The 27829-nt window shown below is 46.7% G+C and overlaps 1 protein-coding gene across 1 annotated transcript; it reads left to right on the plus strand.

The window, feature by feature from the left end:
* Positions 1–975: 975 nt before the first annotated feature.
* Positions 976–27828, plus strand: nrd1b (nardilysin b (N-arginine dibasic convertase)). The gene is made up of 31 exons (XM_078285811.1): positions 976–1034; positions 2152–2364; positions 2549–2804; positions 3469–3550; positions 4726–4879; positions 7223–7296; positions 9239–9334; positions 9999–10121; positions 10727–10784; positions 11666–11739; positions 12006–12075; positions 12266–12343; positions 12459–12579; positions 14031–14089; positions 14329–14383; positions 14594–14698; positions 15678–15801; positions 16230–16316; positions 16931–17050; positions 17521–17572; positions 18502–18652; positions 19147–19274; positions 21975–22137; positions 22898–22929; positions 23234–23372; positions 23969–24016; positions 24310–24362; positions 24564–24647; positions 25060–25267; positions 25388–25477; positions 25853–27828. Exons 2-31 carry the CDS (start codon positions 2177–2179, stop codon positions 26078–26080), a joined length of 3300 nt encoding a protein of 1099 aa, XP_078141937.1. The 5' UTR covers positions 976–1034; positions 2152–2176; the 3' UTR covers positions 26081–27828.
* The last annotated feature ends 1 nt before the right edge of the window (position 27829 follows it).

Consider the following 27829-nt stretch of genomic DNA (forward strand, 5'->3'; position numbering starts at 1 on the left):
CTCTCTGTCTCTTCTCTGTTTCTTCTCTCTCTCTCTCTGTTTCTTCTCTCTCTCTCTGTCTCTTCTCTCTCTCTCTCTGTCTCTTCTCTGTCTCTTCTCTCTCTCTCTCTGTCTCTTCTCTGTCTCTTCTCTGTCTCTTCTCTGTCTCTTCTCTCTGTCTCTTCTCTGTCTCTTCTCTGTCTCTTCTCTCTGTCTCTTCTCTGTCTCTTCTCTGTCTCTTCTCTCTGTCTCTTCTCTCTCTGTCTCTTCTCTCTGTCTCTTCTCTGTCTCTTCTCTCTGTCTCTTCTCTCTGTCTCTTCTCTCTGTCTCTTCTCTCTCTGTCTCTTCTCTCTGTCTCTTCTCTGTCTCTTCTCTGTCTCTTCTCTGTCTCTTCTCTGTCTCTTCTCTGTCTCTTCTCTCTGTCTCTTCTCTCTGTCTCTTCTCTCTCTGTCTCTTCTCTCTGTCTCTTCTCTCTGTCTCTTCTCTGTCTCTTCTCTGTCTCTTCTCTGTCTCTTCTCTGTCTCTTCTCTCTGTCTCTTCTCTCTGTCTCTTCTCTCTCTGTCTCTTCTCTGTCTCTTCTCTGTTTCTTCTCTCTGTCTCTTCTCTGTCTCTTCTCTCTGTCTCTTCTCTGTCTCTTCTCTGTCTCTTCTCTCTGTCTCTTCTCTCTCTGTCTCTTCTCTGTCTCTTCTCTCTGTCTCTTCTCTCTGTCTCTTCTCTCTGTCTCTTCTCTCTCTTCTTCCTCTCCAACATCCTGAGGCAGAGAGTTCTGCTGCTGCAGAGCGGAGCGGCAGTGAGGATGAGGATGAGGATGAGGATGAGGATGAGGCTGGAGATAATTTAATTCCTCTCTCTCTGTTCCGTGCTAACAAACTTCACTAGTGTCGCCAGAGACTCGACCTCCTTCAAGCCAATCAGACGCCCCGTTTTATCGAGTCGATTTTCTCTCTGCGAATCACAAGGCGCGTTGCAGGCTTTGTTTTGACTAACCGCGACGTGAGTTCGGTTGTGTTGAAACTCCAGCCAGGTAACTTTCATCCAAGCTAGCAGAAAGAAAGGTGAGTTTTGCATCTGCTCGTACGGACAGAGCGCCTGGCCGCTGCGTCGTGTCTGACAGGTCAGACGGAGCTTTAGCTAGCAAGTGAAGCGACTCGTACATTAGCGGGTCCGGTTCAGAGACGCAGTCCGCAGCAGGCCGGTGTTGTCTCATTGTCAACAACAGGATTACTGTAAGCTAACACACAGTTAACCAAGCTGGTAGCTAACGTTAAGCTAGCGGTAGCCAACCACCGGTCTTGTTGTTAAAGTTGACCCAACTGACATTTGGCCAAAGTGTTTGCGGAGCCTGAGCAGCTAACCTAGCTAACCTAGCTAACCTAGCTAACCTAGCTAACCTAGCTACAGCCGGACAGACAGCTAACTGCTGTCGTTCAACTCTCTGAACTAAAGCTTCTGCTCGCTGACGCGTCTTGTAGTGAAGTTAGCCGATCTCTGTTGTGACCAGAACTGTTCACCAAACACCATAAAAACATCAGGTCCTTCAGTGTTGCCTCTCTTATGGCAAAATCACGCACCATAAAATATGGCTGAAGACATCTTCTGAATCATTAGTAGCCACTCTTGTGTTCGGCATGCATTTGATCCATTAAGAACTGATTTCAGTCAAATTTCATCTTTCTGAATTGGTTCGCCTGTAATACCCACAGTCTTCGGTAGTGTGTGAACCAGTTCTAAAACTGGACATTTTATAAATGCTTGTTGGTGGACTGGATGTATACCAAATTGAAGACTGGCTCCTAATCATTTGTAAAATGTATGAAGCCATTTGTTATTAGGTATATGAGCTGACGTCACACTGCCTGCTCAGCGGAGGTGAAGCTGTGAACAGAAGCTACAGTGTGAACCCAAGTCTTATTTAATTTTAGCCTGCTAGCTGTAGAAGAAACCAGTTAATGAGTCATCTGATAGTAGAAAACAGTGGAATCCTGTCATGGTTTGACAAACAAGCTCATAACTGTTTCTTCAGCCAAATGGCATTAGTGCAGCTAATTAACTCTTTCACTTTGGCTGTTAGTGGCCAGCAGGTCTTTTCCAGAGAGGAGAAGCAGTTCTGATTGGTAGCTGACAAACTAACCAGAAGTTGGTTAATGTTTCTGTGTCTTCCTGAATTTCCAGTGCTGACAGTCCAGATCCAGTGGAAATGCCTCAGACCAATAAGTCGGTGAGCGGAGCCGGTGTGCCGGGCCAGGTGTCGGCCCCGGACCGGGGCGAGCCGCCGCCGCCGGAGGCCAGGGGCCAGGCGGCCGGCAGGGACGGAGCGGGGAGAGACGCCGAGGAGCAGGGAGACCCGCAGATCATCAAGTCTCCCAGCGACCCCAAGAAATACAGGTGGGACAGAGGAGAGTCTGCTGTCTGGACTCAGTCTGGATCAAACCTGAGAGGTTTCTGTCCAAACTGAACCCAGACCAAACCTGCAGCTGTGAAGTGCTGTATGGAGATTTTATAGAGATTTGCGTATTACCACTTTAGGTTCATAACCCAAATGAAATAAGGCGTTCCCCTCTCTGTCCAGATACATCGAGCTGAGCAACGGCCTCCGAGCGCTGCTCATCTCCGACTTCAGCGGGGCGGACGGGAAGGGAAGCTGTGGAGACCGAGACGGTCGGGAGGAGGAAGAGGAGGCGGAGGATGAAGGAGAAGAAGAGGGGGATTCTGGCGAGGGGACGGAGGAGGAGGAGGAGGACGGAGAGGAAGAGCAGGACAGCGACTTCGAGGAGCTGGATGAGGAGAGCGAGGGGAAGAAGAAGAGAGGAAGCTCAGAGAAGCAGGTGGGCGGCACCGTGTATGTGTGTGTGTGTGTGTGTGTGTGTCAGAGAGCTGAATCTCTGTAATATTTAAATCTCCGGTAAATGATATTTAATTAAGTGGGTTCATATAAAGATTTTAAAATGTGTGTGTGTGTTTATTTTTTTAAATATTATTTCTGGGGCTTTTTTGCCTTTATTTTGATAGTTGACAGTGGAAACAGACAGGAAAGATTAAGAGAGAGAGAGAGAGAGAGAGAGAGAGAGAGAGAGACAGACGGATGGAGATGATGCTTTTTGTATCTGTAAATGCATAGTTTATTTTGGGTTTTTTTTAGATTATTTTGGGGCATTTTTAGACCATTGAGCCACCAGAATGCCCATAATAATTCTTTTTTGTAATTTTGTATTTTTATTTTAACCTTTACTTATCCAAGGAAAGTTGACTAAAGTTCAGCAGTCTGCTGCTGGGTCAGTGCCTTGCTCAGCGGCAGCTTGGCAGCAGTCGTGGGAGGAGAGAGAGTTGCTCAGTAAATTTCCCAGCAGGTCCGGGGATTCAAACTGGCAACCTGCTGGTCACAAGCCTGCACCAGCTCCACCATGCTGTTGTTATGCTAATGTTTCATATGAAGATTTTAAAATGTGTGTGTGTGTGTGTGTGTGTGTGTGTGTGTGTGTGTGTGTGCAGTCTGCAGCTGCTCTGTGCATCAGTGTGGGGAGCTTCAGCGACCCGGACGACCTGCCGGGCCTCGCCCACTTCCTGGAGCACAGTGAGTCCTGCAGAGACCTGCAGCAGTCTGCCTGGCTGAATCCAAATGTCCGGACTGGGTTTAGGGCCGTCCACTGTCAAAATTTATCAAGTCTGTAAGGCTCTCATGTGGACTTTTGGGGCGCTCCATGCAGACTTCCAGCGAGTCCGCTACCTTGCAGACTTCTCTGGTGATATTTCCCATCGGTCATTGCATGACAGACGACACGTCAGCTGACACAAACAAAGGCAGATGTCAAACATGACCGGAAAACAGGCAAAGAGGGTTTTCCTGTGTGAGTTATTAACATCTACTGATATGATGTAGTCAGCCTGTAATGGCTGATGGACTTCTCCGCTCCGCACCCTTCAGTGATCCATTGTTTGTCGGTGGTATCCACGGCAACGAGCGAGGGGAGAAGTCCCGTCCCACACGCCCCTTGTATGCGGCCCCGCCCCCCTGAGCCCTGTGAACTCACGTAGTTACACTGAGCTTCAGTCGACGTCAGCATACGTAAGACCAGAGTCCACGAGTCTGCGGTCCGGACATTTGGATTGGACCGCTCTGTCTGCAGCATGCAGACTGTGTCATGTGACGCCGCCAGTAACTGATGTCACTGTTAACACTTTAACCAGAGGTGGGGACTCGAGTCACATGACTTGGACTCGAGTCACAGTTTGAATTGCTTGAGACTTGATGCATGAAGAGAAGACTTGGGACTTGACTCTGACTTGTACTTTGATGACTTGAAAAGGTTTCTAAAGTCTTGACTTGAGATCTTGTGTTTGTGTAAATGACTTAGATTGAAAGTGATGAGATTTGTTCCAGCGGACGACTGAATTTAAATTCTGTTTTCTGAATTTGTATGGAATGATTGAATTTATTGAAGTTGAAACTGATTATAGAAATCAAACTCATGATGCTCTTACCAAGTTTTTATCCTATTAAAACCATATTGCATTGAAAAGTCCTAGATATTTAGTTTTCTTTAAGATATTAAATTGATACTGGACTCTTGATTTGTTCTGACTTGACTTGCTGTTCTACATTTAGACTTGAGACTTGACATTAATGACTTGGACTTGACTTGGTAATCTGCATTTAGACTCGGGACTTGACTTGAGACTTGTGCCTCAAGACTGGAGTGAAGTTGACTTGGTCTTCTCCCTCTCTCCCTCCCTCTCTCCTCTCTCCAGTGGTGTTTATGGGCAGTGAGAAATACCCGGCGGAGAACGGCTTCGACGCCTTCCTGAAGAAGCACGGCGGGAGCGACAACGCCTCCACCGACTGTGAGAGAACCATCTTCCAGTTCGACGTGCAGAGGAAGTATTTCCGCGAGGCGCTGGACAGGTGAGCGGAGAAACTTCACCGGCTGAACCTCGCTCCCCTCCTCTCCTTGTTTCTCCGTGTGGAAAAGTTGGCTGCTTAACTTTTGGGTGACATCACCCATCAGTAGCCAATCGGATACTAGTGCTGCTATATGTCCCGTCTCCTGGAACAGAAAAATCTGCCTGAAACACAATTAGCCGGTACAACACAGTACTGATACTGTAGTACTGATACTGCAGCAGGTACAACACAGTACTGATACTGTAGTACTGATACTGCAGCAGGTACAACACAGTACTGATACTGTAGTACTGATACTGCAGCAGGTACAACACAGTACTGATACTGTAGTACTGATACTGCAGCAGGTACAACACAGTACTGATACTGTAGTACTGATACTGTACTCAGGGATTTCCTGCAGTAACAGGTTTTTGGAGCAGCACCCCGTCCTCCTCCTCCTCCTCGGTGGTTGCCAGGTCTTGGCGTGTCGTCTGGCTCCTCCTCCTCGGTGGTTGCCAGGTCTTGGCGTGTTGTCTGGCTCCTCCTCCTCGGCGGTTGCCAGGTCTTGGCGTGTCGTCTGGCTCCTCCTCCTCGGTGGTTGCTTGGCGTGTCGTCTGGCTCCTCCTCCTCGGTGGTTGCCAGGTCTTGGCGTGTCATCTGGCTCCTCCTCCTCGGTGGTTGCCAGGTCTTGGCGTGTCATCTGGCTCCTCCTCCTCGGTGGTTGCCAGGTATTGGCTTGTCGTCTGGCTCCTCCTCCTCGGTGGTTGCCAGGTCTTGGCGTGTCGTCTGGCTCCTCCTCCTCGGTGGTTGCCAGGTCTTGGCGTGTCGTCTGGCTCCTCCTCCTCGGTGGTTGCCAGGTCTTGGCGTGTCGTCTGGCTCCTCCTCCTCGGTGGTTGCCAGGTCTTGGCGTGTCGTCTGGCTCTCAGCTGGGATCTGGACCTCTTGATCGCGGGACGCGGCGTTCAGCCGCCTCCTCCGGCCGACTGCTGCACCTCTGGTTCCTTGTTGCTGCTGTTGCTGTTTTTAGCCAAACAGGCTGTCTGACGTCCGGTGAGGAGACGGCTGCTTCTTCTTCTTCTGCTCCTGAATTTCCCAGCTGTGCCGCTGACCTCCGCCCTCAGCTGGCCGGGTCGCCGCGTTAACGCCAGAGGTCGAGTGGTGCTTCTGTGCTTGTAGGAAAGGTTTTGGCAGCTGACAGAATGTTCCCTCTGCAGGAAAACAGCCCGTCACGGTGCAGCGGGGTGCCGAGACTGAGCCAGATCTGGTTTTTCACTGTACTGCCGGGCCTGTGTACGGCCCAGGATCGGCACCCTTTGGTTTTCCTTTGCAATCTGGAACATATGGGACCCTGTCGCTAACGCACACGTGTAACTATAGCAACAGCAGATAACCTGCATCGGCGTGAACAGTGACTGATCCGTTTCCTCCAGCTGTTTCTCTTCTTCCTGCAGAACCTGCCTCTGCTTCTTTTCTTTTCCACTGCGACTGTGGAGTTAATGTCGCTCTGCAATTTACCATCAATCAGTTTACCATCAATCAGTTTACCATCAATCAGTTTACCATAATGTGATCAGTGTTTGTATTTCTTCTGTTTCCCTTTGTTTCAGTGTTTGTTGTTGTTCTCTATTGTTTTCTTATGTTTCTCAACTTTCTCCAACTTTCCTCTTGTGTTTAGTTTCCTCCAGCTGGGGATTTAAACATGGCCGCCGCCCTGTGAGCAGACTGTTATCAGACCTTAAGTCTGCTGTGTCGCACACTGCTGCACACTGACTGAGTCTGAACAAAATATCATGTAAAGCATCCTGTACTGACAGCCTGCCACTCTGCAGTGGAAAAAGCAGATACACTACGAACCACTAATCCCTTAAAATAACCCAACGTTTACATTCATTTACATTAATTCACCCCTTAAGTTCCCCTTAAAATTAGTAAAGGCAGTTATTAATGGAGGAGATCTCATCGAAACCCCCTTAAACTTCTCCTTAATTTTTGACTGCTTACTTTCTAATATAATGGATTCAGGGAGACAGGAACTTTCCATTAATAACTCATTAATAACCTGTAAACAATGCAAAAAAGGCATAAAAAAATCCCTTAATTGCTAATCAACCCATGGATAAATCCCTTAAAAACCCGTACTAACCCTTACTTTTTTTAAAGCAATGTTATTTTTTAATGTATAATTAATGTTTATATAATGAAGAGATTGAGGACATTTCAGGGGTTTGGTGTTGGGGTCAGGATGGATACAGCATTGGACAAAACGACCTCTGTGTGTGTGTGTGTGTGTGTGTGTGTGTGTGTGTGTGTGTGTGTGTGTGTGTGTGTGTGTGTGTGTGTGTGTGTGTGTGTGTGTTCCAGGTGGGCCCAGTTCTTCATCTGTCCTCTGATGATAGAAGACGCCATCGACAGAGAGGTGGAGGCTGTGGACAGCGGTCAGTCCAACACTCTGACTCTCACCTGAACACTCTGACTCTCACCTGAACACTCTGACTCTCACCTGAACACTCTGCTCTCACCTGAACACTCTGACTCTCACCTGAACACTCTGACTCTCACCTGAACACTCTGACTCTCACCTGAACACTCTGCTCTCACCTGAACACTCTGACTCTCACCTGAACACTCCGACTCACCTGAACACTCTGACTCTCACCTGAACACTCTGCTCTCACCTGAACACTCTGACTCTCACCTGAACACTCTGCTCTCACCTGAACACTCTGCTCTCACCTGAACACTCTGCTCTCACCTGAACACTCCGACTCTCACCTGAACACTCTGACTCTCACCTGAACACTCACCTGAACACTCTGACTCTCACCTGAACACTCTGACTCTTACCTGAACACTCTGAATCTCACCTGAACACTCTTGACTCTCACCTGAACACTCACCTGAACACTCTGACTCTCACCTGAACGCTCTGAATCTCACCTGAACACTCTGACTCTCACCTGAGCGCTCTGAATCTCACCTGAACACTCTGACTCTCACCTGAGCGCTCTGAATCTCACCTGAACACTCTGACTCTCACCTGAACACTCTGCTCTCACCTGAACACTCTGCTCTCACCTGAACACTCCGACTCTCACCTGAACACTCCGACTCTCACCTGAACACTCTGACTCTCACCTGAACACTCTGCTCTCACCTGAACACTCCGACTCTCACCTGAACACTCTGACTCTCACCTGAACACTCTGACTCTCACCTGAACACTCTGCTCTCACCTGAACACTCTGACTCTCACCTGAACACTCACCTGAACACTCTGACTCTCACCTGAACACTCCGACTCTCACCTGAACACTCTGCTCTCACCTGAACACTCTGCTCTCACCTGAACACTCCGACTCTCACCTGAACACTCTGACTCTCACCTGAGCACTCCGACTCTCACCTGAACACTCCGACTCTCACCTGAACACTCTGACTCTCACCTGAACACTCCGACTCTCACCTGAACACTCCGACTCTCACCTGAACACTCTGACTCTCACCTGAACACTCCGACTCTCACCTGAACACTCCGACTCTCACCTGAACACTCCGACTCTCACCTGAACACTCCGACTCTCACCTGAACACTCTGACTCTCACCTGAACACTCACCTGAACACTCTGACTCTCACCTGAACACTCTGACTCTCACCTGAACACTCACCTGAACACTCTGACTCTCACCTGAACACTCTGACTCTCACCTGAACACTCCGACTCTCACCTGAACACTCTGACTCTCACCTGAACACTCACCTGAACACTCTGACTCTCACCTGAACACTCTGTCAATCTGACACTTTATTCAGTCAGGAACTCAGAATCTGGATGATTACACAGAGTTTTATAGTGTTGAATATTCATGATCATGTTAATATAGATAGAATATAATAAAGCTATTGGCCACAAAGTATGATGTCATATGAACAAACCTCACAGATGGAGGTCGCTCTGTCACACTTCACTTCTGTTCCACTCCCGTTTCCTCCATGCCTCTTTCTCTCTTCCTCTCTCTCCCTTTTTCCCTCTCATTCTCTTCCTCTCTCCCTCCGTCTTCCTCACCTAACTCAATTTAATGCCTGTCTCTCTCTCTCTCTCTCTCTCTCTCTCTCTCTCTCTCTCCCCCTCTCTCTCTCTCTCTCTCTCCCTCTGTTGCTCTCTCTCTGTCTCTCTCTCTCTCTCTCTCCCTCTGTTGCTCTCTCTCTGTCTCTCTCTCTCTCTCCCTCTCTCTGTTGCTCTCTCTCCCTCTGTTGCTCTCTCTCTCTCTGTCTCTCTCTCTCTCCCTCTCTCTGTTGCTCTCTCTCTCTCTCTCTTTCTCTCTTCATCTCTCCCTCCGTCTTCCTCACCTAACTCCATCTCTCTCTCTCTCTCCAGAGTATCAGTTAGCGAGGCCGTCTGACTCTCATCGTAAGGAGATGCTGTTTGGGAGCCTGGCCAAGCCGGGTCACCCCATGAGCAAGTTCTGCTGGGGTGAGACACACACACACACACAGTGACACACACACACACACACACACACACACAGTGACACACAGTGACACAGTGACACACACACAGCTACTACACTTTAATCTTATTAAGATGTCCTGAAGGAAAGCTTCACATTTTCAAAATATTTTATTTCTCTCAAGTAAGTTTTATCTGAAGTAAGTAAAGGAGGCTGAATATGTTTTAGAGTTTTACTGATATACAATTTAAAATTCAGTGTTTTGCAATACTGACACCTCAAAATACAAAAAAAACCTGGATATCATCTGGCTGCATCCCATTCGAACACAAACACAAACAGGGAGGGCTGTGGAACCAAAGGCAGCGCGGCTCCATGAACCCACAGAGGAAACTCTGCTCTCTGCCCCGTCGCTTCAGACCCCGCCGCTTCAGACCCCGTCGCTTCAGACCCCGTCGCTTCAGACCCCGTCGCTTCAGACCCCGTCGCTTCAGACCCCGTCGCTTCAGACCCCGTCGCTCGCAGCAGGGGTCAGCGGGTCAGCGGGTCAGGGGTCAGGGGTCAGCGGGTCAGCGGGTCCGCTCTCTGTCTGTCTCTCTTCACATCAGCTCAGCGGGTCGGAGACGTTTCACACATCCTGACTGCGACGGTAACGGTCTCTGTGCTCGTGTTGTTTTGTCCCGCCAGGTAACGCCCAGACATTAAAACACGAGCCCAGAGAGAAACAGATCAACACCTACCAGCGCCTCCGAGACTTCTGGAAGAGATACTACTCCGCCCACTACATGACGCTCGCCGTCCAGTCCAAAGGTAGAGACTCACAAACACAACATGTCCAGCTCCACTGCCGGCGGCCATGTTGGTCCTTGTTGTCTCTCTGTAACGCTCATCAGGACGTTTGTCCCGCCTACATCCACCAGCCAATCAGGTTTGTTGGACAGTATCTGTCTGAATTAACTGCTGGTGGATAGGCTGGACCAGACCGATATGAATCATTTATTGTATGGACTCTTTTGTATTTGTACTGTATTATGTGGCATTGTGCTCTTACTGTTTTATTGTGCCTTACTGCAAAATACATTTCCTCTTGGGGGAAAGTAAAGAACTGAACTGATCTGAACTGATCTGAACTGATCTGATCTGAACTGATCTGAACTGATCTGATCTGAACTGATCTGATCTGAACTGAAATGATGGGAGAACAGCTGGAGGTTAGAGTCACACCAACTGGAGGTGGAGACAGTGAGTGGGAAACGCTCTCCTCCTCCCTCAGCAGGACCTCCAGCTGCCTTTGAGCAAGGCAGGACCCCCAGCTGCCCGGTGCAGCTGCTCAGTGGGAACCAGCAGCAGACTGGGGGGACTGGGATGTGAAGCCTGGAGAAATAAAGTTAACAAGTGTTTTTCTTCTTCTGTAGAAACGCTGGACACACTGGAGGAGTGGGTGAGGGAGATCTTCATCAATGTGCCCAACAAGTAAGACTACACACACACACACACACACACACACATACACACACACACCCCCCCCAGTCAGTGAACAGTGTGTTCAGCCTCATCAGTCGGTCTGTACTCAACACGCCACCTGACATGTTCTGCAGCATCATGGGTTTATTCTCTACTGTTTTCCAGTTCATATCTGTATCATGTTGCTTCATATGAAGCCTGAGAACAGTAGAACTAGAACATGGAACCTTTTCAGCTGCAGTTTGGTGAAGCAGCCTGATGATCAGCAGATAAAACTCTCATAATAATAAAGATTATGCAGCTCAGCTGAGTGTTCAGTCTGCCTGTCCAGTGAAGGCAGCCTGAGCTCTGAGTCACACAGCAGCTTCTCATCTGATCTCATCACTTCTCAGTGTTTCTGCTCCACTTTGTTGCTTTGTAATCCGGTGCAGTGGCGACACCTGGTGGCAGAAACATGTTACTGCAACACCTGATGTGTGAAGCTTCACAGTTTATTACACAGAAACACACTGACAACAACAACAACAACACAGGAAGAGATGAAAGATGAACAGAAATAAACAGCAGGAAACACAAGAATAAAGATTAAAGCAGTTAGATAAATAAATATAGTTTGTGTTGTCACGGTAACATGCTGCTGTGTTGTCATGGGAACACGCTGCTGTGTTGTCATGGGAACATGCAGCTGTGTTGTCACGGGAACATGCTGCTGTGTTGTCACGGGAACATGCTGCTGTGTTGTCACGGTAACATGCTGCTGTGTTGTCATGGGAACACGCTGCTGTGTTGTCATGGGAACATGCTGCTGTGTTGTCACGGTAACATGCTGCTGTGTTGTCACGGGAACATGCTGCTGTGTTGTCATGGTAACATGCTGCTGTGTTTCACAGTGCAGAGCCTCGGCCGGACTTCTCCCTGCTGCAGCGGCCCTTCGACACGCCGGCCTTCAACAAGCTGTACAGAGGTAACACACTGTTTATTATTATTATAATTTAGTCTGAGATTACGATGATTAACTTTAAAAGGTTATTACTCTTATTATTATTATTATTATTATTGTCGTTTGTATTATAATTGTAGGTTTTATTGTTGGTTTGTTTATAAGGAGAGTTTATCAAAGGTTTTCTTTAGTTTCACTGCAACTCTCCAGACATGTTAATGCACTGTGTGTTTGTGCGTATGTGTGTGTGTGTGTCTGTGTGTGTGTGTGTGTGTGTGTGTGTGTGTCAGTGGTCCCTGTGAGGAAGGTTCATGCTCTCACCATCACCTGGGCCGTTCCTCCGCAGGGGAAACACTACAGGTGAGTCTGATCCAGAGGTTTGGTTTCTCTTGTTCCACATGTGAAGCCACAGAATGTGAATGGACAGAACGGTCTCTCCACGGTCTCTGTGGTGTTTTGGCCGGTACACCAAGTCTAAAACCATGTTTCATCTGTGTGTGTGTGTGTGTGTGTGTGTGTGTGTGTGTGTGTGTGTGTGTGTGTGTGTCAGGGTGAAGCCGCTGCACTACATCTCCTGGCTGATCGGACACGAAGGCACCGGCAGCATCCTGTCTCTGCTCAGGAAGAGGTCAGTAAACTCGACTATAAACACCTAATCAATACTGTATGTGTTGAGTTAAAATGATAAAGTGCTGAGGACCCCTGGTGTGTGTGTGTGTGTGTGTGTGTGTGTGTGTGTGCAGGTGCTGGGCCCTGGCTCTGTTTGGAGGGAACAGTGAGACGGGTTTCGATCAGAACTCCACCTACTCCATCTTCTCCATCTCCATCACCCTGACTGACCAGGGCTTCCACAACTTCTACCAGGTCTGATCTCACACACACACACATACACACACACACACACACACACACACACACACACATACACACACACACACACACACACACACACCCAGAGCTCCCTTCACACCAGGCAGTAGCTGGATATCGCTCATTTTCAGCAGCCATGTTTACATTCACATTAAAAGTGATTTTAATGAGATTAAAGCAACAATGTGAACACCACACTCTGCTGTATTAATGCAGTTATGAAGTCAGAATAATCGCAGTAACATAAATTACATAATGTAATATATATGAGGAGTAATCTGAGTTCTCTGATTTTCTTCACATCAGTCATGAAAAATGAAAAATAACTTTTTCACCGTGTCAGAATATTCACCTGTTTACTCACCACCTCTACTGCTTCATCTGTTTCAGTTAATTCCCCCAATATATTTATTATCACCTCTGATTCACTGTTACTATTGCTGTTATTTATTTACTTATTATTTTCTTCTTGTTCTTTCTGCACGTTCACATGTAGGTTTGTAGGAACATGTGTATTTTGCATTTATGTGTGTGTGTCTGTTTATATATGTATTGTTTTGTATGGATGTAATCCATCTAAGTCTTGAGGAAGGAGTCTAAATGTAGATTACCAAGTCAAGTCCAAGTCAAGTCCAAGTCATTAAAGTCAAGTCTCAAGTCTAAATGTAGATTACCAAGTCAAGTCCAAGTCAAGTCCAAGTCATTAAAGTCAAGTCTCAAGTCTAAATGTAGATTACCAAGTCAAGTCCAAGTCAAGTCCAAGTCATTAATATCAAGTCTCAAGTCTAAATGTAGAACAGCAAGTCAAGTCAGAACAAATCAAGAGTCCAGTATCAATTTAATATCTTAAAGAAAACTAAATATCTAGGACTTTTCAATGCAATATGGTTTTAATAGGATAAAAACTTGGTAAGAGCATCATGAGTTTGATTTCTATAATCAGTTTCAACTTCAATAAATTCAATCATTCCATACAAATTCAGAAAACAGAATTTAAATTCAGTCGTCCGCTGGAACAAATCTCATCACTTTCAATCTAAGTCATTTACACAAACACAAGATCTCAAGTCAAGACTTTAGAAACCTTTTCAAGTCATCAAAGTACAAGTCAGAGTCAAGTCCCAAGTCACCAGAACCCAAGTCAAGTCAAGTCTCAAGTCTTCTCTTCATGCATCAAGTCAAGTCTCAAGCTATTAAAACTGGGACTCGAGTCTGAGTCGAGTCCAAGTCATGTGACTCGAGTCCAAGTCATGTGACTCGAGTCCCCCCCTCTGTATGTAATACATCATGTTTCTACATGTTTTAGCACAGTTACTCCTCTGCTCTGCTCTCATATCTGACTTCACTGCCAGCTGTTTTTAAGCTCACACCTGCTGACAGAGGAAACACTAAGATGCTGATTAAGACTAAATAATGGTTTTAAACGCTTCACTCTCCTCCTGCAGGTGGTGCATTTGGTGTTCCAGTACCTGAAGATGCTCCAGACCCTCGGCCCCCAGCAGAGGTGAGGGTCCAGCACACACACACACACACACACACACACACACACACACACACACACACACACACACACACACAACCTCTCGGTCCACATCTTAATATTTGTGATTTAGTTGTTCCTGCTTGTTTTTATCTGTTTGAGTCTTTCATTTCTCACATGAAGCTCTTTGTGACGAACCTGTTGGTTTAGATGTGATTTATAAATAAATGTGACTCAGCTGTTTTGTGTTTTTTTTTTTTCAGGATCTACGAGGAAATTCAGAAGATAGAAGCCAATGAATTCCACTATCAGGAGCAGGTACAGCAGACCCACAGAGACCGATACAGACTGTTAATGAAGTGAAGTGTTGACGAGGTCGGCATGGAGACAGAGCAGCGTCAGGAGAGATGAACTTCAGATACACAGATGTTCTGCATGCTGTTCTACCTGCTGAGCTATAAACCCTGCTGTGTGTGTGTGTGTGTGTGTGTGTGTGGTTCCTGTGTATTCTCTGTGTTCTCCTGACAGACGGATCCTATAGAGTACGTGGAGAACATCTGTGAGAACATGCAGCTGTTCCCTAAAGACGACTTCCTGACCGGAGACCAGCTCATGTTCGAGTTCGACCCGCAGGTACGAGGACCGGACTCTGGTCCCGGGACAGTTAGTGGTGCGATGACTCAGCAGGACTCAGACCGGAGTTTAGATTAAACTGCACTGAAAACACTCTGAAGCCATGAAGTCCAGTGAGGAAAGTCAGCTGTTCGTCAGTGTGATCTGTGGCTGCACGATTATGGCTAAAATGTTAATTTTAAGATAAAATTAACTTTATTATCTAGGACATAAAGTCATGTGATCGCTCTCATTAAAGGCAGATATAAACAGCTGTTTGTTGTGATCAGGGTTAGACCAGTTTGGGTTTTGAAGCTGCTGCCAGTACTGATAGTTTTGGGCAGAAGCTGATTTTGTGCCAATATTTAATCTCTTTGTATTTGATAATTTTCACGCAAAAAAATTCAAAGTATTCAGTGTTTCCTGTCAGACCACGGGACTCTAAACCTCTACTATTGTTAATACTACTACTACTAATAATAATCCAATCAAAATCACATTAGGTAAAGGGCTCCCCATAGACACTCAGCGAAGTATTGATCAGTTATACAATAAATCAAATTGCATCATATCCATATTGTAGGTGCACGATGTCATCGGCACAGTGTAGTTTAGAAATGAATGTTTTCCCTCTGAATGATTTGTTGTGCTGAATCAAATCCTGAGAGGGAAACTACTCACTAAACTCAACAGTTTATTTACTTGTATAGATCAGATCAGATTAGATTAGATCAGATTAAATTAGATCAGGTTAGATTAGATCATATTATATTAGATTAGATGAAACTCAATTGAACCCCATGGGGAAAATATCGAATATAAATGAGAACGGAGCAAATGAAGCGTATTTAAACAACACTTACAACATCAAGTAGAAATATATGGATGAAAAATATGAAAATAGACGGATTGCTGCATGCAGGGTGTACACAGACATACACATCCAGTAAGAGTGTGTGTGTGTGTGTGTGTGTGTGTGTGTGTGTGTGTGTGTGCGCAGGTGATCTCTGCAGCTCTGTCCCTGCTGACTCCGGACAGATCCAACCTGCTGCTGCTGTCGCCGGAGAACGAGGGTCAGTGTCTGCTGAGGGAGAGGTGGTTCGGCACCAGCTACAGCGTGGAGGGTACGACACACACACACACACACACACACACTGAAGTCCCATGACTCATCAGTATCTATAAAAGCACACAGCTCACAGATTTGAACCTGCTGGGGAAGTGAAGTCTCACGTCTGCAGACTGGAGGTTTCCCAGCTGGGGTTCGGACCTGTGACTCTCCTGTCACAGACCGGCTCCACTAACCCAACACTTCTCAACCTTTTTGTCTCATGACCCCTTAAAACAAAGTGATGCCTACTGGTGATTCAGAGTGGTGTGTTTCACCAGAAATGCACCAGTCTACACACTCACAAGCAGGCTGTTGAAAACCTGCAGCCTCTTGGTTGGGAGTCGCTGTCCTGCGTCTCTTCAGAGGAGCAGTCAGTGAGGCGGTTGAGACTGTGAGTGACTGTTTCCTGTTTCCTGCTTCCTGTTTCCTGTCCCGTGTCAGATGTCCCGGAGGAGTGGGCGGAGCGCTGGACAGGAGACTTTGAACTCAACCCTGAACTCCACCTGCCTGCCGAGAACAAGTTCATCGGTCGGTATCAAAACAACACACAGAGCACGACACAGACGAGAGAGTGAAGGTGTTTCTGACCAGGCAGTCAGCAGGGGGCAGCATGTAGAACATCCAGCTACACAACACTTTATATCTGTGTGCAGGTTTCCTTCAGGTCCTCTGTGCTGAGATCAGACCGCTTTTCTCACATCTGGAAAAACTGACTTTGAGATACAAGTTTTTTATGCAACAGCAATAATTTTAAAAAAATAAACACCGCCAGTCCAGTCTGAACCTGACTGAATGTCCTGTTTCATTCTCTTAAAGCATTCTGATCTAAAGGCTTCTGCTTAAACGCTTGAAATGAGTTTCTTAGACAAATATAAATAGTGAAGTTGATCCTATGTATGAATTTCTTTCCAAAGCCTTTGCCTTTCCATCAAGGCAAAGAATCTAAAATATAAGATAGTTTGGATTTGTTTAACACTTAATAATACGCATAATTCCATTTGTGTTATTTCATAGTTTTGATGTTTTTACTGTTGTTCTAAAATGTGGAAAATAGTCAGAATAAAGAAACGTGGTGTGTCCAGACTGCTGACTGGCAGAGTGTCCGATCAGCTGAACCGGTTCTCTCTGGTTTTCCTCCTCAGCGACAGACTTCACTCTGAAGGCGTCGGACTGTCCCGACACGGAGTTCCCGGTCCGGATCGTGAACAGCAGCAGAGGCTGTCTGTGGTACAAGAAGGACAACAAGTTCAAGATCCCTAAAGGTCCGTCCACCTGTCACTCATATCAACCGCTGTCGGCCGAGCGCTCCGATTGGTCAGAGACTCGGCCCATAATGCCATGCGCTTCGTCGGTTGCTATGCCGGCATGTAAAAATACACCCTTTAGTTTCTACCTCAGGTTCTATTCTCCAGTAGAGACTCAGTCAGTAAATGCAGAGCGACATGGTGACATGTCTCTCTCTCTCTGTCCCTCTCTCTCTGTCTCTCTCTCTCTCCCTCTCTCTGTCTCTCTGTCCCTCTCTCTGTCTCTCTCTCCCTCTCTCTGTCTCTCTGTCCCTCTCTCTGTCTCTCTCTCTCTCTCTGTCTCTCTGTCCCTCTCTCTCTCTCTCTCTCCCTCTGTCTCTCTGTCTTCTCTCTCTTTCTCTCTCTCTCTCTCTCTCTCTCTCTCTCTCTCTCTCTCTCTCTCTCTCTCTCTCTCTCTCTCTCTCTCTCTCTGTCTCTTTGTCTCCCAGCTTACGTTCGTTTCAACCTCCTGTCCCCGATGATCCAGAAGAGTCCAGAGAAGTAAGAGAGCGAACGACACACAACATACATGACTCATACATGACTCATGCATGACTCACGCATGACTCACACATGACTCATGCATGACTCATGCATGACTCATACATGACTCATACATGACTGGCACAAGTTCACCTTCTCTAGTTCACTGTAATCAGGATGGAAACCACCAGCAGCCTCCTCTGGTTCTAAATGAACTCGTTCTATCACACCATACATCTGTTTGACAATTTATGCCAAAAAAATGACCAAAAAAGTTATTTTATTGTATTATATTTTTATATCAAATTCTCATTCCTTTTCCTTCCTGGGAAACAGTAAATCTTTAGTGACTTCATCGTTTACCAGGAGGCGACATAAAAATTCAACCAATAAAACATCACAGATTTTTGCCTTTCTCTCCCTAACTGATCTCCCATTGGTTGACACTTTTGATTGATCCCTCCCTGTGTTCCTCCACTGATCCATCAGAAAACAGAGTTACTGCTGACAGATGTGTGTGTTGTTTGTTGTGAGCGTCAACATGGCGGCGAGGCAGAACAACAGAAGAAGAAACAGACTCTGCAGTATAAACTCAATAAAACCTCCAGTCATCCCAACGCTCCACCAGGTTTCTCTGTTTGATCTTTGTTCCGGTCGGACCGTCGTCTCTGTGTTCGCCGCTAGTTTCTACAGAACAAACAGAGGAACGATCTGATTGGCTGAACGGACGCTGATGAATCAGTCCGTCCAGAAAAAGTTCATCTGGGTTGAACTTTCTGTCTGACGGAGCGTCATCTGTCTGTCTGACAACTGACAGACAGACGGATTCGACCTGTGTGTGAACAGACTGGTTCCTCTGTGTCTTGCAGCCTGGTTCTGTTACAGACTGGTTCCTCTGTGTCTTGCAGCCTGGTTCTGTTACAGACTGGTTCCTCTGTGTCTTGCAGCCTGGTTCTGTTCGACCTGTTTGTGAACATCCTGGCTCACAACCTGGCGGAGCCGGCGTACGAGGCGGACGTGGCTCAGCTGGAGTACAAGCTGGTGGCCGGGGAACACGGCCTGGTGGTCCGGGCCAAGGGCTTCAACCACAAGCTGCCGGTGAGGACACACACACACACACACACACACACACACACACACACACACACACACACAGAGCTTGTCAATCAGAGTCAAAGGGTTTAACCACTAGTTACTGGAGAGAGAAGAGGTACAGTGCTGTGAAAAGGTTTAATGAAACAAGAGGGCCACGTACTTTTGCACACCCTGTTTTTCATGTATTTGAATATTCTAAGTTCGTAAAAATATATAGAATTTTCTCATTACTTTTAGTCACAACAGAACAGAAAACGTATTGGTCTCAGACAAAAAAATTCAAATGATTTCATTTTAAACTAGAAAAATGGGAAAATAATTCTGCACACTGCAAATAAAAGACTAGGACAAAAAAGTTTCTTTAGTTCAGAAAAAGCATAAAGGAACTAAGAAGCGAACGTTTCAGCTACATGCTTCCATCAGTGCTCGGCTTAGTTCCTTTGTATGTAGTTACAGCACTTATGTAATAACTCCCCCCCCCCCCCCCTCTGGTCCAGCTGCTGCTGAACCTGATCGTGGATCACCTGGCGGACTTCACCGCGGAGCCGGGCGTCTTCACCATGTTCTCTGAACAGCTGAAGAAGACTTACTTCAACATCCTCATCAAGCCTGAGAGGCTGGGCAAGTAGGTCACACTCATCCACTCATCTGTTCATCCTGTCATCTGTTCATCCTGTCATCCTCTCATCTGTTCATCCTGTCATCTGTTCATCCACTCATCTGTTCATCCTGTCATCTGTTCATCCTGTCATCCTCTCATCTGTTCATCCTGTCATCTGTTCATCCACTCATCTGTTCATCCTGTCATCTGTTCATCCTGTCATCCTCTCATCTGTTCATCCTGTCATCTGTTCATCCTGTCATCCACTCATCTGTTCATCCTGTCATCCACTCATCTGTCCGTCCTGTCATCTGTTCATCCTGTCATCTGTTCATCCTGTCATCCACTCATCTGTTCATCCTGTCATCCACTCATCTGTCCGTCCTGTCTGTTCATCCTGTCATCTGTTCATCCTGTCATCCTCTCATCTGTTCATCCTGTCATCCTCTCATCTGTTCATCCTGTCATCTGTTCATCCTGTCATCCACTCATCTGTTCATCCTGTCATCTGTTCATCCTGTCATCCACTCATCTGTTCATCCTGTCATCTGTTCATCCTGTCATCTTCTCATCTGTTCATCCTGTCATCCACTCATCTGTTCATCCACTCATCTGTCCGTCCTGTCATCTGTTCATCCTGTCATCTGTTCATCCACTCATCTGTTCATCCTGTCATCCACTCATCTGTTCATCCTGTCATCTGTTCATCCTGTCATCTTCTCATCTGTTCATCTTGTCATCTGTTCATCCTGTCATCCACTCATCTGTTCATCCTGTCATCTGTTCATCCTGTCATCCTCTCATCTGTTCATCCTGTCATCTGTTCATCCTGTCATCCACTCATCTGTTCATCCTGTCATCTGTTCATCCTGTCATCCACTCATCTGTTCATCCTGTCATCTGTTCATCCTGTCATCCTCTCATCTGTTCATCCTGTCATCTGTTCATCCTGTCATCCACTCATCTGTTCATCCTGTCATCTGTTCATCCTGTCATCCTGTCATCCACTCATCTTTTCATCCTGTCATCTGTTCATCCTGTCATCCACTCATCTGTTCATCCTGTCATCCTCTCATCTGTTCATCCTGTCATCCTCTCATCTGTTCATCCTGTCATCCACTCATCTGTTCATCCTGTCATCCACTCATCTGTTCATCCTGTCATCTGTTCATCCTGTCATCCACTCATCTGTTCATCCTGTCATCCTCTCATCTGTTCATCCTGTCATCTGTTCATCCTGTCATCCACTCATCTGTTCATCCTGTCATCCACTCATCTGTTCATCCTGTCATCTGTTCATCCTGTCATCCACTCATCTGTTCATCCTGTTATCCTGTCATCTGTTCATCCACTCATCTGTTCATACCCTCATCTGTTCATCCTGTCATCCACTCATCTGTTCATCCTGTCATCCACTCATCTGTTCATCCTGTCATCTGTTCATCCACTCATCTGTTCATCCTGTCATCTGTTCATCCTGTCATCCGCTCATCTGTTCATCCACTCATCTGTTCATCCTGTCATCTGTTCATCCTGTCATCCACTCATCTGTTCATCCTGTCATCTGTTCATCCTGTCATCCTCTCATCTGTTCATCCTGTCATCTGTTCATCCTGTCATCCACTCATCTGTTCATCCTGTCATCTGTTCATCCTGTCATCCACTCATTTGTTCATCCTGTCATCCACTCATCTGTTCATCCTGTTATCCTGTCATCTGTTCATCCACTCATCTGTTCATACCCTCATCTGTTCATCCTGTCATCCACTCATCTGTTCATCCTGTCATCCACTCATCTGTTCATCCTGTCATCTGTTCATCCACTCATCTGTTCATCCTGTCATCTGTTCATCCTGTCATCCACTCATCTGTTCATCCACTCATCTGTTCATCCTGTCATCTGTTCATCCTGTCATCCACTCATCTGTTCATCCTGTCATCTGTTCATCCTGTCATCCTCTCATCTGTTCATCCTGTCATCTGTTCATCCTGTCATCCACTCATCTGTTCATCCTGTCATCCACTCATCTGTTCATCCTGTCATCTGTTCATCCTGTCATCCACTCATCTGTTCATCCTGTCATCCACTCATCTGTTCATCCTGTTATCCTGTCATCTGTTCATCCACTCATCTGTTCATACCCTCATCTGTTCATCCTGTCATCCACTCATCTGTTCATCCTGTCATCCACTCATCTGTTCATCCTGTCATCTGTTCATCCACTCATCTGTTCATCCTGTCATCTGTTCATCCTGTCATCCACTCATCTGTTCATCCACTCATCTGTTCATCCTGTCATCTGTTCATCCTGTCATCCACTCATCTGTTCATCCTGTCATCTGTTCATCCTGTCATCCTCTCATCTGTTCATCCTGTCATCTGTTCATCCTGTCATCCACTCATCTGTTCATCCTGTCATCCACTCATCTGTTCATCCTGTCATCTGTTCATCCTGTCATCCACTCATCTGTTCATCCTGTCATCCACTCATCTGTTCATCCTGTTATCCTGTCTGTTCATCCACTCATCTGTTCATACCCTCATCTGTTCATCCTGTCATCCACTCATCTGTTCATCCTGTCATCCACTCATCTGTTCATCCTGTCATCTGTTCATCCACTCATCTGTTCATCCTGTCATCTGTTCATCCTGTCATCCACTCATCTGTTCATCCACTCATCTGTTCATCCACTCATCTGTTCATCCTGTCATCCCCCCCTCAGGGACGTCCGTCTGTTGATCCTGGAACACTGTCGCTGGTCAGTAGTTCAGAAGTACCAGGCGGTGATGAGCGGTCTGACGGTCGACGACCTCATGGTGTTCGTCAGCGGGCTGAAGGCAGAGCTGTACGCCGAGGGGCTGGTGCAGGGCAACTTCACCAGCACGGTCCGACACACACACACACACGCACACGCATACACACGCACACACACACACACACACACACACACACACACACACACACACACACACACACACACACACACACACACACACACACACACACACACACTCCAGTACAGTGTAGATTACCTGATATCAGGAAACGACCTGTTCCCTTTCTGTTTTACACCGAAGTGATATTTATTCCTCGGCCTGATTTCACTGGACTTCACTGAATTTACAATAGATTGAATTTATGATTAAATGTATGTATGTTTACCACACTACATTACCCACAATACCCAGCATCCCTTCAATACGAACCACGCACAACTTCCTAGTTATATATAAATATTCCAAAGTTTTTCACTCCTGAGCTCTGTGTCATTAAGTTTGGGTCGCACAGTTACAGCTCAAATGAAAATCCAGATTATTTTGCTGTTAATCTCTAATATTAGTCTTGATGTAAGGTTTGAAAGTTTTTGAAGACTGATAGTTTTAGATTGGAGCTGCTGATTTTGTGCCAATAGTATCTTTCATTAATTTGACCATTGTCATGCCAGAGTAGCTCCATGTGTTCAGTGTCTCCTGCAGTTTTCTTCTCATCAGGGTGAAAAGCATCATGGGAAACTAAAACTCTCCACTGAACCCAGACTGATGACTGTTTTTAGTGTTTAGCTCTGTACAGCAGCGTGAAGTAAAGTCAGATGAAGGTAAAGTGTTTGAGAAGCCGTGTCGTCTCACGCTCGCTCTCCTCCTACAGGAGTCAGTGGAGTTCCTGCAGTACTTCACTGAGTGAGTATCCTGCTTCCTGTCTGTCTGGCTTCGGATCGGCAGGAAACACTTTTGTTACCAAGTGACATCTCCTTTCTAACATGGTTGATAGAATTAAAATTAAAAATACAAATTAAACCAAATGCTGATACTTTAAAGGACAGTAGGGAAGTTAAATCTAAACGATAAGAACTTCACATACTGGATCCTCTAAACTGTAGAGATATCGAATGATGAAAATCAGGCGATTATTTTTTCCCATAATTGATACGTAGCATTTTGTAAGGTATCTTTTAATATAAGTGGTGTTGCTGCCGCCCTGCAGGAGGCTGCGCTTCCTGCCTCTGTCGGTGGAGGTCCCGGTGCTGTTCCGGGTGGTGGAGCTTCCCCAGAAACAGCTGCTGTGTAAAGTCAAGTCTCTCAACAAGGGAGACGCCAACTCCGAGGTCACCGTCTACTACCAGGTAGGTCACCGTCTACTACCTGGTCACTGTCTACTACCAGGTAGGTCACCGTCTACTACCTGGTCACTGTCTACTACCAGGTAGGTCACCGTCTACTACCTGGTCACTGTCTACTACCAGGTAGGTCACCGTCTACTACCTGGTTTTCTTTAAGATATTAAATTGATACTGGACTCTTGATTTGTTCTGACTTGACTTGCTGTTCTACATTTAGACTTGAGACTTGACATTAATGACATGGACTTGACTTGGTGATCTACATTTAGAGTTGGGACTTGGGACTCGAGACTTGACTTGGGACTCGAGTGAAGTTGACTGTCAAACCTCTGATAAATCATGTTTTGTTCCTTGTGAAATACTTCACCTCCCACAAGCTTTAGAGATTTGCAGTGTTGTTTTCTCTGTTCATCTCCATCCTGCTCTCTGCTGCAGGGACTCGGTCTCTCCAGCAGGAGTCAGTGAAGTTTCATCTAGTCTCATCTAAACTCACGTGTCTCACCTCAGGTTTCCTCTGACCTGTGGACACGCTGGCTCCTGTTTAAGTTGTCTTCCTGTTGTGAGTGAATGTAAAACAGACGTTTCTCTGTCTGTTGCAGTCGGGGCTGAAGAACCTGAGAGAACACACTCTGATGGAGCTGATGGTGGTGAGAACCTTCAGCTGTCTCACACACACAACACTTCTTACTAAATGGAAAAAAATACTATAGAAATGAGAAAGTAGAAGTCCCTGAACAGTGTTTGGATGGAAAATGAGAACCAGAAAGAGCAGGTCTACCTGCAGGTCTACCTGCAGGTCTACCTGCAGGTCTAACTGCAGGTCTACCTGCAGGTCTACCTGCAGGTCTACCTGCAGGTCTAACTGCAGGTCTACCTGCAGGTCTAACTGTGTTTCTGTCTGATGAGCCTCAGCTCTGCTCTCTGTTGGTTTTCCTCACAGATGCACATGGAGGAGCCGTGCTTCGACTTCCTGCGGACCAAGGAGACTCTGGGGTCAGCTGGGCTTCTTTCACTTCACTTCTTCACTCTGCCTCTCCTTTATCTGTCAGGGCAAATTAAAACCTCCACTCTGCAGGGTGATTTAGGTTGTTGAAGAGCCTGTCTGAACTCTGGAATCTATGCATTTGTAAGAAATGTTAGTGTACATGAGTGCAGCAAAACAAACCGTTGACCTCTGACCTCTGTGCCCTCCAGCTACCAGGTGTACCCGACCTGCAGGAACACCTCGGGGGTCCTGGGCTTCTCCGTCACCGTGGAAACACAGGCCACCAAGTTCAGGTGAGCTGACCTCACCTTCCTGCTGAGCTCCACAGTGGATGGTTTAGTGGTGAGAGAAACTGAGAAACTGTCTTCTTCTCCTCTCTCCTCCCCTCTCCTCCTCTCCTTTCCTCTCCTCTCTCCTCCTCTCTCTCCTCTTCTGTCCTCTCTCTCTCTCTCTCTCTCTCTCTCTCTCTCTCTCTCTCTCTCTCTCTCTCTCTCTCTCTCTCTCCTCTCCTCCTCTCTCCTCCTCTCCTCTCCTCCCTCTCTCCTCTCTCTCTCCTCTCCTCCTCTCTCTCTCTCCTCCCTCTCTCCTCTCTCTCTCTCTCTCTCCTCTCCTCTCCTCTCCTCCTCTCTCTCTGTCCTCCTCTCCTCCTCTCCTCTCCTCTCCTCTCCTCCTCTCTCTCTCTCTCTCCTCCTCTCCTCCTCTCAGTACTGACTTTGTGGAGGGGAAGATAGAGGAGTTCCTGCTCAGTTTCGGGGATCGTCTGTCTGGTCTGAGTGAGGAGGGCTTTAGGACCCAGGTGACGGCTCTCATCAAGCTGAAGGAGTGTGAGGACGCCCACCTGGGAGAGGAGGTGGACCGCAACTGGTTCGAGGTCGTCACCCAGCAGTACGTGTTCGACCGGCTCAACAAGGAGGTGGGAGGCACACACACACACACACACACACACACACTCTCTCTCTCTCTCTCTCTCTGGTCCTGGTCCTGGTCCTGGTCATGGTTCTGGTTCTGGTTCTACCCCTGTGTCTGTCTGCAGATCGAGGCTCTGAAGCTCGTCACGCAGCAGCAGCTGCTCTCCTGGTTCCTGCAGCACCGAGACTCCGGCAGCAGGAGGCTGAGCGTGCACGTGAGTCTGTGTGTGTGTGTGTGTGTGTGTGTGTGTGTGTGTATCCAGCATCCAAAATGAACTTTGTTGCTCACCTGCTGAGGGCTTTTAAACTAAAAAAAAAATGATTTGCCTAGAATTTTACTGGCCAAATAAAAAAAAAATCAACATTTTTCATAGAAATCAGTAACTTTCCAGACAGCAGAGAAACAGAAGATCAGATGCTGCCTCCTGAATCACTAACAGTTTCATCTGAGACGCATTTTAACTCCAGATGAAACGGTCTGGATCCAGTCTGGATGGATCCAGTCTGGGTGAATCCAGTCTGGGTGAATCCAGTCTGGATGGATCCAGTCTGGATGGATCCAGGTGTAAACAGGTTTGTGTTTCTCTCAGGTTGTTGGTTTCGGCTCGGAGGAGAACGACCCGCCGGAGCAGAGCGCCGTCTGCCCCCCCGACAGCCCCGAGGCCCCGCCCACCTCCACCTACGGAGAAGTCTCCAAGCTCACCTTCCTCCCCGCCTCCTCCTCCTCCTCCTCGCTGCAGGACGCCACGCTGATCACCGACATCCGGGCGTTCACCTCCTCCCTCCCCCTGCACCCCTACCACAAGATCCTCAGCTAGGTCGCCCCCCGGGAGGCGGGAACCTTCCCTCCTTCACTCTCTCTCTTTTCACATCAGAGATAATAAAATAATCATCATGGCAACAGGAGCTAGCTTTGATAATCGCAACGTTTCATCAAAGAGGAAAGAAGATGGAGAAGAGCTCAGCAGTATTTTTACCAGTGTTAGTCATTTTCTCTCATGTGACCGGTTGTAATAATGCTGCATTCACATCCTGTGGGAAAGACGGTAGATACCAGTTTCCTAATAGAAAATACAGTTCAGCTTTCAGATGGTAAACTCTACTGGGGAACTCGGGGCTCGGTGTTGGACTCTGATTTGTCGACTTCCAGGAATGATAGATTCATTTAAAATAAAACAAACTAGTTCAAGTTATTTTTTGATCACCTGTTAAAATCACCTGGCAGCACGCAACTAGTTGCTGTTTTCATTTTACTCAAGTGTGTCATCACTCAGTTCATGTGTGTGAAGTGTGAAAAACTAATCAGGAGAAACCAAAGTCTTCAGAAAACTACAATCATGGAGTGTGATGATTCAGATGAGTCTGAGCGTGGGAACTCTTCCACCTTGTTGCTTTTAACTGAACGTGTGGAGCCGGTTCTTCCCACATGATGTGAACGCAGCATCATGACTCAGGGTTCTGGTTTAAAACTGAAAGGACTGTGGAAGAGAAGACCGGAGGGACGAGACTCTCATATCATATTATCATTTTTATCTCATGGACTTCAACCAATCCCACTGACAACACCGCTTATGTTTTCATAATAACGCATCATTTAAGAGTTTACATATACATGTTCATACTGTAATGTGTCGATGGATAATGTACATGAGGAAGTAATGTATAGAGACCTGATACGGTGGCCAGTGTTACACAGCTGTGACTCGTTTTAACTCGGACTTTACTGCGCTACAAAGGCAAACAGCACTTACTACTTTTTGTGTTTAAAGGTCAAAGGTCATGACTAGTGTTTAGGTGTCAAATCAGCAAAAAATATCCCAATCAAACCCCAGACTCAAATCTGTAAAGCCTGACATCTGATGGTGAAAAGCATGCTACTGAACTGGCCATCTGCTATTGGCTGATCTTTGGTAGCAAACAGGAAGTTTAAAAGGAAGCGGTGGTGTGTTGAACGTCCTGTTGCTAAGTGTTTGTTGCAGGTTCTTATTGGCTGAGATTCTGTGCGTCTTCCTCCAAGAATTCTCCGATCCGATTGTGGATCCACGTGACGGCCGTCTGTGCGTGATGATGCCGTTTGTACGTAGCCAATGAAAATACAGAATCATCCCGAACAGAGTCAAACTGCAAAAGCTGAGCAGACATTTCACACTGTAGCAACACTGCAAGCTTTGAATGTGGCCCTGTTGTACTCTAGAGAAGGTTTTAGGTTTTATGTATTTGCACCTTAAAAAAAAGATCAGCCAATAGCAGATGGCCATGTCAGTAGCATGCAGTGTACCATCAGATGTCAGGCTGTACACGGGTTCGGGTTCGGGTTCGGGTTCGGGGTTCAGTTCTCTTTAAAGACCTTCTGTCCCAGCAGTCGTTTTGTCTCAGTTTTCCTGTGGATGCAGTTCCTGCTGTTTGCCTCCGGGGGGCGTCACAGTGCTGCGGAGCAGAAGGGACGTCATGTTTCCACCCTACCTCTTGCCTTTAAAAACCACTGGACTGTTGGCATGTTTTAACTGATAGCCTGTTGTTGTATCCTGGGTGAATGTATATATTTATTAAAATGGACTGTAGGCTAT

Source organism: Centroberyx gerrardi, chromosome 9, assembly GCF_048128805.1.
Source record: "Centroberyx gerrardi isolate f3 chromosome 9, fCenGer3.hap1.cur.20231027, whole genome shotgun sequence".
Classification (NCBI taxonomy): Eukaryota; Metazoa; Chordata; class Actinopteri; order Beryciformes; family Berycidae; genus Centroberyx; species Centroberyx gerrardi.

Excerpts from the sequence above, each read along its gene's own strand:
- nrd1b (XM_078285811.1), top strand. The coding sequence starts at position 2,177 with ATGCCTCAGACCAATAAGTCGGTGAGCGGAGCCGGTGTGCCGGGCCAG. Across the intron at positions 10,122-10,726 it reads GCTCGCCGTCCAGTCCAAAG|AAACGCTGGACACACTGGAG; the intron begins GTAGAGACTCAC and ends CTTCTTCTGTAG. Across the intron at positions 19,275-21,974 it reads AAGCCTGAGAGGCTGGGCAA|GGACGTCCGTCTGTTGATCC; the intron begins GTAGGTCACACT and ends TCCCCCCCTCAG.